Source organism: Mustela nivalis, assembly GCF_964662115.1.
Source record: "Mustela nivalis genome assembly, chromosome: 15".
Classification (NCBI taxonomy): Eukaryota; Metazoa; Chordata; class Mammalia; order Carnivora; family Mustelidae; genus Mustela; species Mustela nivalis.
The window spans coordinates 15,010,432-15,026,618 of record NC_139034.1 but is presented as its reverse complement, the minus strand read 5'-3'; the positions used below and the strand labels follow the sequence as shown (position 1 = coordinate 15,026,618).

General features: G+C 40.9%; 1 protein-coding gene across 1 annotated transcript in view; it reads left to right on the top strand.

The window, feature by feature from the left end:
* The window catches only part of UBL3 (ubiquitin like 3), a 66,143-nt gene extending 61,573 nt beyond the window's left edge, over positions 1–4,570 (top strand). The window contains exons 4-5 of the mRNA XM_082701289.1: positions 1,228–1,305; positions 1,614–4,570. Coding sequence (XP_082557415.1) covers positions 1,228–1,305; positions 1,614–1,666 — 131 coding nt within the window. The 3' untranslated portion in view covers positions 1,667–4,570. The remainder of the gene's footprint in view (positions 1–1,227; positions 1,306–1,613) is intronic.
* Positions 4,571–16,187: the final 11,617 nt, after the last annotated feature.

Genomic DNA, 16,187 nt, shown 5'->3' with positions numbered 1-16,187 from the left:
GATGTGATTTTCAACCCAGATCCAGCTTACTAGAGTCCAGGAGATGATAGGAGACTGATATGCAACTTGAAGTTCAGTCTTTCCCAGTACATTTGACGAAAAACTTTATAATCCAAAGCTCTATTATTTGCATGTTAATGTTAAATAAGCCCTAGGGGATGATCCAAAAAAGGCCTCCTCTTATTTCATCAAAGTGTGTATTTATGGACCATCATACTTCATTTGAACTTGAGAACTTAAGAGAATAGACTAAATAATGGCTGGCCAACTTTAAGTGAGCTAGAAACTCACCTTGATTATGAATAATATTGAAGATATTTAGGAGCCTTTTTCAATCTACATGTTAACCACCATCCTATGGAGTAAGACTTAAGAAGCAGGTAGCAGGAGGATGGTACTTGCTAAGTGATAATGGATGTCATAACTAAATCATCTCAACCATGGAAATAACTTTAAAAGTTAGATATACTGGCTGCTTCTAATTTTACACACAGAATAACAAAGCAATTCACCATGAAACTTAACGTCTGTATTTGCTTAAGTGGTTCGTGAATACATGGTGTGTTTTATATCATTCTGTGTCTGAAGCATTTCATAATAAATTTTCTTATTATGAATGAAAAAACCTTTTAAGTTAAGACTTGATTAGATAACAGCGATTATTAGTAATGCCAAGATAGTGGTTCTCTTAAATTAACTGTTTAAAGAAAATTGTTTTCTCATTGAAAAATATAGGGTTGATAATAAATATTTAAAATTGAGTTTGTTGCTTTTTCTATTTCTACATTATAAGTGGCCTGTTCAGTGCAGTAATTTTATTAGGTGCTGCATATTAGACAGATAATTAGATTCAGAAACAAATGTCTCTTAATCTAAACTTTTCCCTAATCTAGAAAAGGTATTCTCAGAAACTTTTTTTAGCTCCTTTTCTCCTCTGAAGGTTATCTCCAATATTAGTTAATGACATATTTTCTCTCGTCCCCTTCCTTCAACAGTATGATTATTGGTGTCAAACTAAGGGCCATAGCTGGGCAGAATAATTTCTGAATTGTTTCTGATAATATTAACCCAATTCCATTTTCTAAGAGATGCTCTAACTGGTAAGAAGTTCAGTCTGCTGAGGAGGTCCTGCAAAGAGCGATCAGTTCTTTAAGTGGTTTCAGTTCTGATTAGTGATTTCAGTAGATCAGTATATATGTAACAGACTATCTTCTGTTTTTCCCATAGCATTAAAACTTCCTTTTGGCAAAACAACGGTGATGCATTTGGTGGCCAGAGAGACGTTGCCAGAGCCCAATTCTCAAGGTAATCCTCACACTGCAGAGGCTTCTCGCTCAAGCTGCTGAGATAGGCACTCAAAAATGGTTCCGTGTTTTTGGACCTTCTGAGGGAAAGGAAGTTTTCATTGTTTATGATCAGAGCTTGTTAAGCAAATAACCAGACATCCTGGAAACGGGCTATAATTAAAACAGCTATAATTATCATTATAGCTTTTTAATTTTAAAAAATTGCAAACATTAAAAAAAACATTCTTACTATGTTTGGATGCCCCCCTCCCCCCACCCCCTAATTTGAGCATTTTTATAAATCAGGCTTTTCTGCATTTTCTCCAGGTCAGAGGAATCGTGAAAAGACTGGAGAGAGTAATTGCTGTGTAATCCTGTAAACACTGTCCGCTACGTGTGCTGTGATGTAGTCTTTGTCTTTCATGCTGCTGGGACGGAAGAGACCCAACATTGCTTCAGAATCCCTTAGGGAGAGTCTGCCTGTAAACACATGGAACTGAATGATCTCATGAACACTGTCATCTTCTCGCATCAGAGTAAAAAGAACCAAGAACATTTTTCACTACGATTTTTTATTTCTAGTGTCTTTGTTTATGTTGAGCAGTTTTAAAATATGTTGGTTTATGAATGCTGTCAATCTCCGGGGGCAGAGTTAACAAGTTATCTTCCCTAGCGGAAGCCATTTTGCTGCCACAGAAACGTTCATCACCAGAACTAACAAATCAATATAGTTTGCACTAAAAAAGATTGACATTATTTTCTTCATCAGCAGAATTTGCAACATGGTTTATGGCACCTAGAAATTCTCAGAAATACAATATTCCACACTGGAAAACACTCAGCAATTAATGGAGTTAATTAGTGGGCCAGCTGGAGAGGGAGAAATGGAAAAGAAACTGAAATGTCGGGGGCGTTCTATCAGAGTCAGCCCCGGTGGCTGCACTGGCACAGAACACACAACTGAGTGTGACTGTTTTCATCGCAACACATGGAAAAACAAAATGTGCCTGCTGTTTAAAGCACTCAGCGGAGAGCTGATGAAACAAATTGCTTTTCCTTTCACACACGCACTCCTCAGTCACGCGGTCACCGAGTGCTTGTCCACGCAGCACAAAAGGAGTGCGAGTGCGCTTCCTAGCCTTAACGTGGGAGGGTCAATGCCATACTCGTAGACTTGCATTGCCGCGCAGAGATCATAGAAAACCTCATTTACTCATCAGTTTCATGTATTTGAAGATCAGCAAATTGAATTTTTCCATAATTATTGCTCGTCTGTAACTGTGTCCAGTGTCACACTCACTCATTAGAGTTCAAATGAATTCTTAAAATTAAAATAGTTCTCCATAGTAACTAATTTTGTTTCTTTATGTAGTTTGCATTTGGTATTAGTGCTTGCAATTGTATTAAAATCAAAAGCTGACTTTTAAGGCATCCTACATGATTGAGGATGCCATTCTTTTGTTTTGTACCAATAATTTAAAAATTGATATGCTAAACCAATTTGCACAGCACTAAAGCATGAGCTAGTTTCATCTAAACCTGTAAAAATATAAAAGATTTTATATTTTTTCACTGGGAAGAAATTCTTCCTGGATGAAATTACAAATATGTGTAGAATATATTTAATAAAAAACTTATAAAATACCTAACTATAGAACTTAAATATAGATTGGCGTGTAGTATATAGAACAATATTCCATATAAATAACTTTAGCCTTTATAAAAACGAAGTTGCAGGCTGACATTATGTTCTGTACTTAAGTAAGTGTCCATGACCCTTAAAAACATTCAGTGTAAATGGTTTCAAAAGGTCAGCTTTGTCTAAAGGTAATCAGGTTATTTTGTTCATTGTCAATGCTTTGATGAAAAGGCTTTATATGCAGTAGATCTACGAAAATACTGTTCATACTGATCAGAATTAAATTTGTATAGAGCAGAGTTTTAAAACGAATGTAAATAGCACCAAACATTTTTCTTTCTGCAACCTGTACTTATAGATTCTTTCTGTAAACTAAAAAAAATATATATATCGTAGTGCATTTCAGTGCTAATTTTAAAGGTCTTGGTTAAGTCAATTATTGTTTAAACACCGTCTCATCCATGTTAAAATTTGTTTTCTACTTTTGTTTCTGAATCTTTAAGAAATTTGTTTAATATTCTCTTGTTAGTTTCAGGAGTATTCACAATGTATCTTTGATATTTAACCTGGTTAATTTGCACACAGAGCAAAAATGGATAGCATTATGCAGTCTCTGTTATCACTAAAATGTTGTATTCGGATGTTAAATATTTATATGCTTTGTTGACTAGCTCAAATGTGCATTCAGTTAGTGTTGACTAAAGAGGAAACTGATAGTTACTTAATTGGGCAATTAAGCCATTTATGGCTCTATTCTTCTTTTGTAAAACAAACTACTGGTAATTATTTTTAATACCTATTTTAATTCTAATTACTCTTCTGTCTTTCCAAAGTTAAAGACTATTAGTTAATTATGATTGAATTTTTATGATGGTTTAAAAATAATTATCTTTTAGTTTTCAATATATTTTTCTGTGTGTTCTCATGTTATAAATTTCCCTTTTACAAGACCTCAATTTAAAGTTTGCAAAATGGATAAACCGGTTCATTAGTAGAGAAGGAATTATGTCACTTAATTCCTGATAACATTAACATTGTTGTGCAAAATGGAGAACAAAATAAAATAGCAGTAAAATTATATACTGAAAACACCAAAAATTTAGATGCCTTAATAGTATATCCATGAAAATACTCAACTATCCCTTTGAAAATAGTTCCTTGGACTGCCTGAGGTTAAAATATGGTTAATCATATCCAAGGCTACTATTTGAAGATCCCTCTGCCAAAAATAACAGCTCATTTACCGAGAGGTAAAGGCTGCATAGATCCGTAATGTAAATAAAGCCTGAATTATGGGCCTGTGACCCTGCCCAGTGCTTGGTATCTAACTCACCTCTTTTACCTAAATTATCCTAGACTTTGTTAAGTGTTCTGGACAAGGCAAAGCTTTTCTTCTTTATTAAAACCTCAGCATGTCTCCTTGATCTGAATTATTTGCTTTCTGTTCAAGATAGGTTGTATCTTATCCTATCATGAAAAATAGAGTATCTAACATCGTCAGTCACATTAAATGAGGTTTTCTCATAACAAACATTTATCCTTAGTTTTATGTCATCTTGACCAATGTTGCAGTAATTTCTGTTAGCTGATTGTGGTAAACAATGTTTAATGTGAAAACAAATTAAAACTTTCTTCATCTGTTGTAGAATATTTTCTTCTTTTAAATAACTTCTATTTGCAATTTTGGTGTATTTCCCTGTTCTTTGTTTCTATTGCTTTTCTCTTCAATTTATTTTTATTACATTCTCTAGTAAAATCACCCTGCACCAGCCTTTATTCTTTCATTTTAACCAAAATCAAAGAGAAGTGATCAATCAGAATTTAGCATGCCTTCACACCATCCTTATTGGTTATTGTCACTGGCATGTCTTCAGTTTCTTTCCATTACCATTTTGTAATACAGTCGCTTGTTAGCCGAGCAGCAAACAGGTAGGAGGAGGGCTTGAGAGAAGAGTATATAACCTAGAATCGTGCCTGAAACAAGTATAGGCAGCTGGCTGCTCAGTATGGTCTCCCTGGCCCCGGGGACAGTGGGCTTCTTGGTCAGGACAACAGGTGACCGCCGTGCCTGCCCCCCACTCCCTCCAGCCTCCTGGTGCGCTTTCTTCCCAAGACTGCAGCACACATGAAGCTCTTTGAGGGACTTGGTGGGAGGGGCATGTCTTCTGGAAGAGTTCACCAGCAAAATTTATGAGAAACATACAATCCTTGGAGAGTCAAGTTTAAACCAGCACTAGAATATGAAAAACTTTCACTTACCATTTGGTGGTCTTTGACCATTCTATGTCAAATGTTCATCCTTTAATATTATTTTGTGTGTTCTGCCTCTTTTTCAAAATCACAACTTGCAAGAAATACTGCGTAGTGACACCTGGGTGGTTCAGTTGGTTAAGCACATCTGTCTTTGGCTCCCCTCATGATCCCAGGGTTCTGGGATCAAGCTCCACGTTGGGCTCTCAGCACAGTGGGGAGCCTGCTTCTCCGTCTCCCTCCGCCTGCTGCTTCTCCTTGTGCTTTCTCTCTCTCTCTAATAAATAAATCCGAAAAAAAAAGGCAGACAGTGAGGAGTGCTTCAACATACACCCCTCTTGCACACTAGCTGGGTTATGATGTTTTTACACCGTTTGACCCTACCCCTTCATGTGGCCCAGCGAAGTGCGTTCTTCTCCCATCACCAGGACTTTAAAAAGCCCATTCCCTTTGGTGCGGTCGGTTCAGGAGTGGGCATGGGACCTATCCTGGCAAGTGAAACTTGAAGGGAACTCTGCTGATGGTTTCTGGAGAAAGTTCTCACACCCAAGGCAGCCTTCCAAGAGTCTTTTGCCTCTGGACATGATTCTGTCTGGATGACCTGACTGAAGCCACTGTGGTCTGGGGGCAAAGCCGGTACCCTGAAGTTGCAGAGCAGAGGGAGAGAAAAACACCTGGTCCCAGAGGACATGGCAGAGCTGTGGGGTTTGCCCACTGTGGAGCCCGAGGCTGTCTCATAAATTTATTAGGGTTTTTCCCCACTTCCACTCATACATTCCTAATGATACATAGAAAGGAATACTAGACAGCAACATATACTCCAACTTTATGAAATTAGCTTGCAAAAGGAGAAAAATGATTCTGTGTTCACATCTCTCAAAAGTAAATTTCTGACTAGATAGTTGCCAATTATCCCGAAGGTGAAGGAAAACAGAATTCTTAAGACACCATCATGGCCACAGCCCAGCTCCACAATCATATTTTTTTAAACGGCACAAGCAGAAAATGAGAGTTTGGACATGAGATCAAGATGGAGATAGTAAGTGTCAAACACCCCTGTGCCTTGTGTCAGAAAAGCCTGGAATGAACTGGCATTGACCAAAAATAATGAAAAGTACATGTTCACTCTGCTTGAAAGAACAAAGCAGGAATACACCACTGCTTGTCACTGGCTGGGCCTTAGAATCATTGAGGGAATTTTCATATATATATATATATACTTTTTAAAAAAATATTGATGTCCAGGCCTCTCACATCAGCCAAATTAAATCTGCCTACTTGTGGCTTGGAGCTGTCGCCTGAATTTCTGCTGATGACCAAAAACAGAACCACTTCAATACCAGGAATACGAGGGAACACAGTGGAGGGGTGGGAGTCAGTACATTTCAAATGGGACTGGAACCCCAGTGAGATGGTGGACACAGGAAGCAGGGGCCAGCTACTGTAGGCTCAAGCCCCCAGACCCAGACCACTAGCATTTCCCAATTCTAAGGGAACATGGGCGAAGGCCAATCCTGTTCTGTTGTCAGGAGCAGAGGGGAAGCCCCAGACCCTCTCCACTCCTAATGGCCTTGGCACATGCTGGGACCACAAGAAGGCCCAGACAGCCCTCTCAGTATCCTCACCGCGATCCCCAACCCCCACGTGCCTAGAATGCTGCTTTGTGTTCCCCACTTCCTCTCCTCATTCCAGAAACCCTGTTACCTGGCCCTGCGGAATCCAGAATCCAGCAAAAGCCTGCCATATTGCCGCAACCTGGAAGTTCTTGTTCATCTTTGAACCCTCCCTTGAGGGTAGGTTACTACCCCTCGCCTGTAGTCCTAGAAGTACCGTGCTTTCAAAAGTGGCCATTGACTGAGTGCTTGCTTGGTGACAAACACCACTCTATGCTCCTGACCCGGGCTCATGCAACAGGTGACAAAACAGGCCCAGAGAAGTATAGTTTGTTTTTTGAACATCAAGGTTCACTTTCCCGGGCAGAGACTGTTCCTGAAAATATTCTTTGTTGTTCTCTTTTGTTTCTAAAATTAATCTTTGCCCATTGTAGATCATCTCATGACTACGGATGAGTATGAGGTGAAAGAAACTAACCCCATCATACAGAACCAATTACTAGTATCTTGGTGAATTTCTTCTAGTCCTCTTTATTAATATGTACACATTAAAATAAAAACAACAGACACAGTATAGCAAATTTATATACTATATAACAGACTGTATACTGAGTTTATACACTATTTTTATTCTTTGACATAAGTATATCCCCAGAATATTAAATTTCCTTTGATAGCTATGTAATACTCCATTTATAGGCATATCATTTTCATGTATGCATTTAATAAATGTATACTGTTAAAATTACATTGGAATAACACTACACCCTCATCAGAATGGCTAAGGAATGACCATATCAAGAGTTGGCAAGGATTTTAAGCAATGCTCATATATTCTTGGTGAGAATGTAATTTAGAACAACTGTTATACAAAACTATTTTGAGGTATCTACCAAAGCTAAAAATATGTATATCTTGTGACCTAAAAATTCTACTCCTAGATGAATACCCAACAGAAAAGAACATGTTTGTCCATAAAATACACGTACAAGGAACTTTATAGCCACTTTATACATAAACAAGAAGCAACCCAAGTGTCCATCCACAGTAGAATGGATTTTTAAATTGTGGAATATTCATACAATGAAATATTATTAAGCAGCATAAAACAACAAACCTCTGCTCCACTATGTGCAACATTATTAAAGGAAGAAGCCAGACATGAAAGAATACACGCTGTATGAGCTCATTTAGGGGAACCTGGGTGGCTCAGTTGGTTGGGCAGCTGCCTTCAGCTCAGGTCATGATCCTGGAATCCTGGGATCTCGTCCCTCATCAGGCTCCCAGCTCTGTGGGGAGTCTGCTTCTCCCTCAGACCTTCTCCCCTCCTATGCTCTCTCTCACTCTCAAATAAATAAATAAAATATTAAAAAAAAAAGAAATATTGAACATGTACTGGAAACACTCACCCCAGGAAACACACAGGCCATTGGGGATAGAGGTACAGTTGGCCCAGGGCACCTCCAAGCTTCATGCCCCTCACCCAGGCTTCTAATTATGGACACGTAGGCAATTTCAAACATTTCTACACATAACCCAATACAAGAAAATACAAAGAGGGTGCCCAGATGGCTCAGTCGGTTAAGTGTCCAACTCTTGATTTCATCTCAGGTCATGATCTTCAGGTCCTGGGGTCAAGCCCCATGTGGGGCTCCACCAGGCTCCACGCTTGGTGTGGAGTCTGCTTGAGATTCCCTCTCTCTCTTCCCCGTCCTTTGCCCCTCCCTGCAATACTCCCATGCACTCTCTTTTTCTCAAACAAACAAAAAAAGAATAAAGAAAAAAGGAATTACTAAGAAAATGTCAAATGTTTGACTATATGAAGAATGAAAATTTTAAAAATTTCCCCAACTTTGTATTTGAAAAATTACAAAACCTACAGAAAAGTTGCGAAAATGGTCCAGTGAAAATGCGTATATCCCTCATCAATATATCCATCATTTGTTACCATTTTGCCACGTTTGTTTTCTCTACATATAACTGTATAGAGAAAGAGGTACTTGGAATACAAAGATACAAAGAGCTAGGGGTGAGTCCTGAGACTTTGTAAGTGCAGATCTTGTATCTCTTTACCTGGAAATCCTATGGTATCTATTTTCTAAGAAATATTCAAGAAATTCCTTTCATATTCAGGAAATTTAAAGTATATTACTTATAAGACAGCTGATATTGAAATTTCCACAATTGTCCCAGTAACATCCGTTAAGCTGCACCTCCCACTCCTTCCACCCGCATCAATCAAGTATCACACATGTCATTTGTCACATCACCTGATCTTTCTCCCAGGGGAATTCCCTGTGCCTTTTGTCTTTCAAGACATTGGTATTATTGAAGGGTCCAGCTAGTTGTGCAGCCTCTCGAGAGACTTTGGAATGTTTTTACCCCTGCCTCCCTGTCCCTCTTGCTCCTGAGGGACCACTGTCCCTCCCCAACTGTGACTCTCCTGCCATCAGGCAAGAGTATCCACTAGCCTTTCTCTGTAGTCCACAACCGCACTGCAGGGAAATGGACTTCTGTGCTCTGGAAGTGGAGAGAGCCACTCAGAGGTCTTCAGTCTGCACTCAACGGCCGTGAACACAGACCACCCATCACACTCAGGGAATGGGACCCATAAGCACAGCTGCCTAGGAAAGTACATCTAAACATAAGAAACAAACTACCAAGAGCACTATTATTGCTTTGAAATCTTATTCTGAGAACATTATATTCTAAAATTGAATTAAGTGGGACGCCTGGGTGGCTCAGTGGGTTAAGCCGCTGCCTTCAGCTCAGGTCATGATCCCAGCGTCCTGGGATCGAGTCCCACATCGGGCTCCTTGCTTGGCAGGAAGCCTGCTTCTCCCTCTGCCTCTGTCTGCCATTCTGTCCGCCTGTGCTCGCTCTCTCTCCCTCTCTCTCTGACAAATAAATAAATAAAATATTTAAAAAAATAAAAAAAATAAAAATAAAATTGAATTAAGTGAAACTGGAGAAAAGTGAGAGGAAAGTAAAGCCATGGAATGTAAGGACCCCAGTCTCTTGTATGGAGCCTGATTCACACATGTTTTCTTTCCAGATTCTTTTCCCATTTCTGGCTCCAGGCAGCAGGGTGCGGAACATCTGTGTTGTACAAATATACCGCAGTTAAAAATCCATCCTACTATTGATGAGCATTTGGGTTGCTTCTTGTTTATGAATAAAGAGGCCGTGAAGATTCCTGTATGTGTATTTTAAGGACAAACACATTCTTATAATATATCCCTGTTTCACCCCCATGTTGGATCAGAAAATTGGGCACATGTATGACTTGGTAAGCTATGTGTGATGACTAATTTTGTGTGTCAACTTGACCAGACCGTGGGGTTATACCCAGATATTATGCTGGGTATTTCTGTGAGGATAGTTTTTGATGAGATTAACATTTAGATGAGTAGACTGAGTCAAGCAAATTTCTCTCTCTGATATGGGTGGGCCTGGTCCAATCAGTTGAGGGTCCTAATAGAAAAAAAGTTGCCTGTCTCCCGAGTGAGAGAGAATTCTTCCTGCCTGATGGCCTTCAAACTGCCTTTGGACTACGACTAAAAACCGTACTTCCTACATTTCAAATCTGCTGGCTTTTGGAGTGGAGCTATACCATCAGCTTTCTCTGAGTCTCCAGTTTGCCAACTTCTGATCTTAGGACTTGCCAACCTCCCTAACTGCATGAATCAGTTCCTTATAATAAATCCCTGTCTCTACATGTACATGCATCCTATTGGTTATATCTCCTGGGAGAACTCCAACATACTATGCAGCTGATAATTCTTAAAGGGATAAAGATTCAGCCACGTGGGGGTGGGGCTGCTACCATAATAGCTTCCAGGGATGTGACATCTTTAGAGATTCCTATCTCACTATTTCTTTTTTGTTTAGCTCTTTATTTTTGTTGTCTGCTTTCCGTAGCAGGTATGAACTCTGGTAGTCTGCATGTTAGAATGTGTGGGATTCTTATATTCTCTGACCTCAGTGGTCCAGCTGTATTACTAGAATATGCTGCAACCTTGGACAAGAAATCTCTTTCCTAAATATAATCAAGTGTTGCCTGTGTCCTAAGCATTTGGTAAGCCACCAGGGATCCTGAGTGGACTGGAATGACTACTGCTCTAAAGAAGCCAATAGAAAGATGCCGAACAGTACTTACATGTCAGCAATTGTGGTACAACTTGAGAGATACGAGGGTATAGGCACAAGATCTCATGAGGACACAATGAGCATGTACGATTCAGGGATGGCTCCTTGGGGGAAGATAATGTCCAAGTAGAATCTTTAAATAAGTAGGATTTGTACATCATTGTTCAGTGTTCAGCCTTGTTCACAATACCGCAAAGGTAGAAGCTATCCAGATGTCCATCAACAGAAGAATGGAAGAGCAAAAGTGGTACTCTGTCCAATGGAATACTACTCAGCCTTGCAAAGGAAGGACATTCTGACACATGCTATAGTGTGGATGAGCCTAGAAGGAAGGAAGTAGACACAGAAGGACAAATACTACATGATTCTGCTTACACGAATAACCTTGAGGAGGCAAATACGTGGAGATAAATAGTAGAACAAAGGTTGCCAGATGCTGAGGGGAGGGGGGAACAGGGAGTTAGTGCTTAGGGGGGGACAGAAATTCAGTTTGGAAAGATGGAAACCGCCCTGGTGATGGATGGTGGTGATGGTGGCACAACGGTGTGAATGTACAGGATGCCCCTTAATGGCACACTTAAAAATGGTTAAAAAGATAAATTTCGCGTTCTTATAATTTTACCACCATAAAAAATAATAACAAGGGATTTCAAAAAGAGGAGTAAGCATAATATAAGAAAAGGAGCATGGCCGAGTGCCCAAGAGGGAAGGTAGAAGGGGGTGCACAATCAGAAATGAAGAGGCCATGAGAGCGGGCCACCTGGCTGGGAAATTATGAGTGGCTAAATATGCCTTCAGCATGGAAGGCATGACCTTCATGGAGGAATGAAGAAAGTGAGGGGTGCAAAGGTCTGCAAGGAATGTGACCTGGGGAACCTGGGGAGACCTGCCAATGACTTTGGACCTTTCTGGAGATGGTTGCTCAATTAGGTATCATCCACACTTGCATCACCCGGAATGAACTCTGGTCATCATCTTGGCACAATTCCACCAGCCTTTCCATCATAATAAATTATAAATTATTGCTTTTGCTTTAAAAATCTTATTATCCAATCTCAGACCTATAAATACAGAGAACAAATGGATGGTTGCCAGAAGGGAGGAGGGATGGGCAAAATGGGTGCAGGAGAGTGAGAGACACAGGCTTCCGGTTGTGGGATGAGTAAGACGGGGATGAAAGGCACCACACAGGGAATACAGTCAATGGTGTTGTGATGGCGCTATGTGAAGACAGAGGGGAGCAAAGCCCAGCATCACACAAAGTTGTCCAATCACTCTGTTGTGCACCTGAAAGTAGCATTATGTGTCAACTCTATTCAAACTTAAAGATTTTAAAAACAAAATAAAACAAAATATGTTTTGTTATGAAGAATTCAAACAGTCCTAATGCAGAGACAACCTCAAGCCCATCACTCACAAATAAGAACATGGTCTGAGTATTTTCTATTTATACAGCTGGTGGAGATAGTTCATGGGCACAATCACTTTTACACACTTGGGATCATATCACAGAAGCTGTCTTTAATTTTTCAGGTATTTAGTATCAGTTGATAATATAAACCAAAGTGAAGCTGAAAGAATTACTAAGGTCATATAAAAGTTTTTCAGCACAAGAGGGCTTTTTCCCAAAGATCCCTAAAGGATTAAAAAGAGAGTGATTATGAAGGAGAAAGGAGAGGCTGGGTTATTGTTTATTTCTGTAACTTTCTGAATCAGTTTCAGATAATACTGATTGACTCCTTTCTCTAACAGATGAAAATGTTCATACTTCTTCCATTCAACAACCCCTGAATTTTGTAGGTTGTGTGATAATTTCAGTATTTTCCAGATTCCTAAGGCATACCCTCTGCTCTATAATTACATGTTCTCATAATTATTTAGTTTTGACTCTATATTTAAGTGAATTCCATATTCACTTGTCAGTCTTTTATCAGAGCTTCCTTACCCTTGATGGCTTTTGTTTGTTTTGAAACCATGATTTATGTATCAGTTAGTAAGGTTTTCATGTAAATTTTTTAAAAGAAGACTCATGATACTGTCTAAAGATGTCTGTTGCCTTTACATTTGAATGGCATCTGGACAGGTTATAATAATCTTAGGTCACACTTTGTTTCAGAGCTTGGCAGACATTGATCCACTGTGTTGAGGCTTTGACGGCTGTGAGGCATTCTGAGGTCAGTCTCATTTGCTTCTGTTATAGTTGATGGTGATCTTCTGGATGCCCAAAGTTTTCCTCATGTGTGCCTACAGTTCAAAAGCTTCTTCAGGGTAAGCCTTGGAATAGAGCCTAGAGTATGGAAATCTCCAGGAATGTGGAGTTTGCTTTTAACCTGCACAATCAGTTCTGTCTGGGAAGTTTTTCTATATCGTCAAGTACATTTTTTACTTCATTTGTCAATCCTGTAGTTCAGGGACACCAATTATTCTTATGTTGGATTATCTTCATGTCTGCGCCACAGCTATTCTCGTCCCTGTTTGCTTTAACATTTGTGTCTTCTCCGTTTACATTCACTGAGATTACTGCAAGACTTCCTTCTGTGTCAGCATTTTGATTTTCAGCTATGTCTGGTCCTTTGGTTTTTAAATGTGTACCTTAGTTCTCTAATTATGATGCTCTGGAATTTGGGGAAGGGGGAAAGAGGAGGGGGGGAATGGAAAGAAAGAAAACTCAGCTGCAGTGGTGTGCAGTCCCTGTGGAGAAGTTCTACCCTGCCCTCTCCACCGGCATGTCGCTGAGTGTCTGGAGCCAGGGTTCCCTCCATCTGGCTGGGGGCACTGTACACTTCCATTTGGGGCTACCCTCAGGGTTCAGGCTGCTCTCCCAATGTAGACATAGTCCTGAAATTCTCATTTCTGCTGCAGAATCAGCTCCATTGGTTACTTTCTCCTCTTTCTCCCCCCTTCAAGCTCCTCAGTCTCTCCCCTGACTCTTTGTAAAGTGCTCTTTCTGTTTGCTTCTCAGGCTACTAGAAACAAAGAGGGGATAAGAGCAGCACTGGCCGACTTATTGCTTCAAGTAGTTATTTGCTCATCTGCCTTCTGACAATCACATCCCATCTTTGACTTATCCTTCTTGTTCACTCATAAAGCATATATTGAACACCTACTACAAGCCACTCATTGGGAGAGACACTGAGAGTCAAGGACAGACGTTACAGTCTCTGTATGCAGTTTAGGAGTCACTTTGTTACCCATCTCGTCAGTCATCACACATTCTCAACCTGCTGTTAGTTACTACTCTCCTCCTCTCTACCCCCATCACTCCCACTCTGTGCCATCAATATCTTTGACTTTAGAATATTACAGCAACAATCTCCAAGACTTCTTGGAGACAAATCTAGTCTGAAGAATGTTTTTCTGTTTCCAGAATTGCTGTTCTTCTTCTCTTCGGTCTGCCGATGGATTTTCAGGTGTTTGCAATCTTTAGATAAGCCATCTAGCTGATCTCCGGCTAGCTGAAGCAGTCTCAGCTTGCTACCTCTCCGCCATCTTTTTTCTGAAGAATGTTTTTCGATAAGTCTTTTCAAAATCACTGGCTTCCTAAAATACAGATTCAAAAGGGTACAATGCATCCTGATGTTTATAGCAGCATTAGCAATAATAGTCGAAGTATGGAAAGAGCCTAACTGTACATCAACAAAAAAAACCCATGGCTAAAGAAGATGTGGTGTATTGTAGACACACACACACACACACACACACACACACACACAAGAATATTACTCAGCCTTCAAAAAGAATGAAATCTTGCCATTTGTAACAGCATGGATAAAACTAGTATGTATTATGCTAAGTGAAATAAGTCAGTCAGAGAAAGACAAATATCATATGATTTCACTCATATGTGGAATTTAGGAAAGAAAACAGATGAACATAAGGGAAGGGAGGAAACAAAAAAAGGAGAGAGGGAAACAAACCATAAGAGACTCTTAATGATAAAGAAATAATCTGAGGGTTGATGGAGGGAGGTTGGTGGGGGATGGGTGATGCCATTAAGGAGGGCATTTGTTCTGATAAGCAGTGGGTGTTGTAAGTGATGAATCACTAAGTTCTGCTCCAGAAGTCAATATGGTTCTGTGTGTTCACTAACTAAAATTTAAATTTAAAAAAAAAATCACCGTCTTCCTGACTTCCCTCTGGTCAAGAGCTCATCAGCGACCGCTGACTTTGGACCCCATAAACCCAAGCTCCTAGGAACAGCTCTCTGTCCTGGGACTCCAGGCCCTCCGTCTGGAGTGATCACTGTGGACTGGCTTCTCCAACATCCATTCCAAACCCTCCTAGCTTTCCTCCCACAGCTGAACGAGTGAAGGCTAAAACCACATTTTCCAGACTCCCACACAACTGGGTTCCAGCTCTGATTTAGGTACCCCCTGTTGGAGGAGGAGGCACCCCAGGGATTTCCATGCAGAAGTGAGGTAGGAGGAAAGATAAACAGGGCCCAAAGCATCCACTCCACTGGCACGGGTTGAGGCAGGGGTGTGTGGTGGGGGTGAGGGTGGTTCTGGTTTGGAAGCAGTGTGTGCTGGCTGTGTGGCAGCGTCTTGTCTGGCAGCTTTCTGATCCTGACAGAGACCTCAGCTCTCCTGGAGCCCAGTCGCCGCAAGGCTGCAGGAGTCATTCTCGAAGGCTCAACTCAGAAACAACGGGCTTCTCCTTTCCCATAAGTGGGACGTGCGGCTGCATCCCCTCTGCTTACCCAGCTAGCATAGGCCCTGGCTTCTGTAGTCATCACCTCTGACGAACATACTCAGCTCGGCTTCTCCCTTCTCTTCAGGCTGGCCTCCCCCCTGGCCAGGGAACCACTCTATGTGCTCCTGCTCCATGCCTGGCGGCTAACCCTCTCCCCCGGGCCTCCAATTCCAGATCCAGAGCTAGCCCTGTCTCCTCTGAAGCTTTGGCCCCTTACCACCGCCCCCCCTGCCCTGTTGGGCCCCACTGGTCCTCTTCACTGTTGGAGAGCACCCGACTGACACAACAGGCTGCCCTGTCACCTCTTCTGTTCCAGTTGTGATCCCAGAAAAGCTAGTCCTCCCTCTCCTCCGCCGTGACATGGAGGCCTGACCATGTGAGCAACGCCTTCTCTTCCAGTTCCAAAGTCGTTGAGACTCTGAACCTCGCAGAAAAGCCACTTCCCAAGTCAAGAGAGCCAAGCTGCTCTTAAACACATTTCATGTCAGATTCTGTGGCGTCTTGATTTCCCGACACCTCTTCCCCAGGTCGGCTGTGCACATGTGGGATTGTTTATTT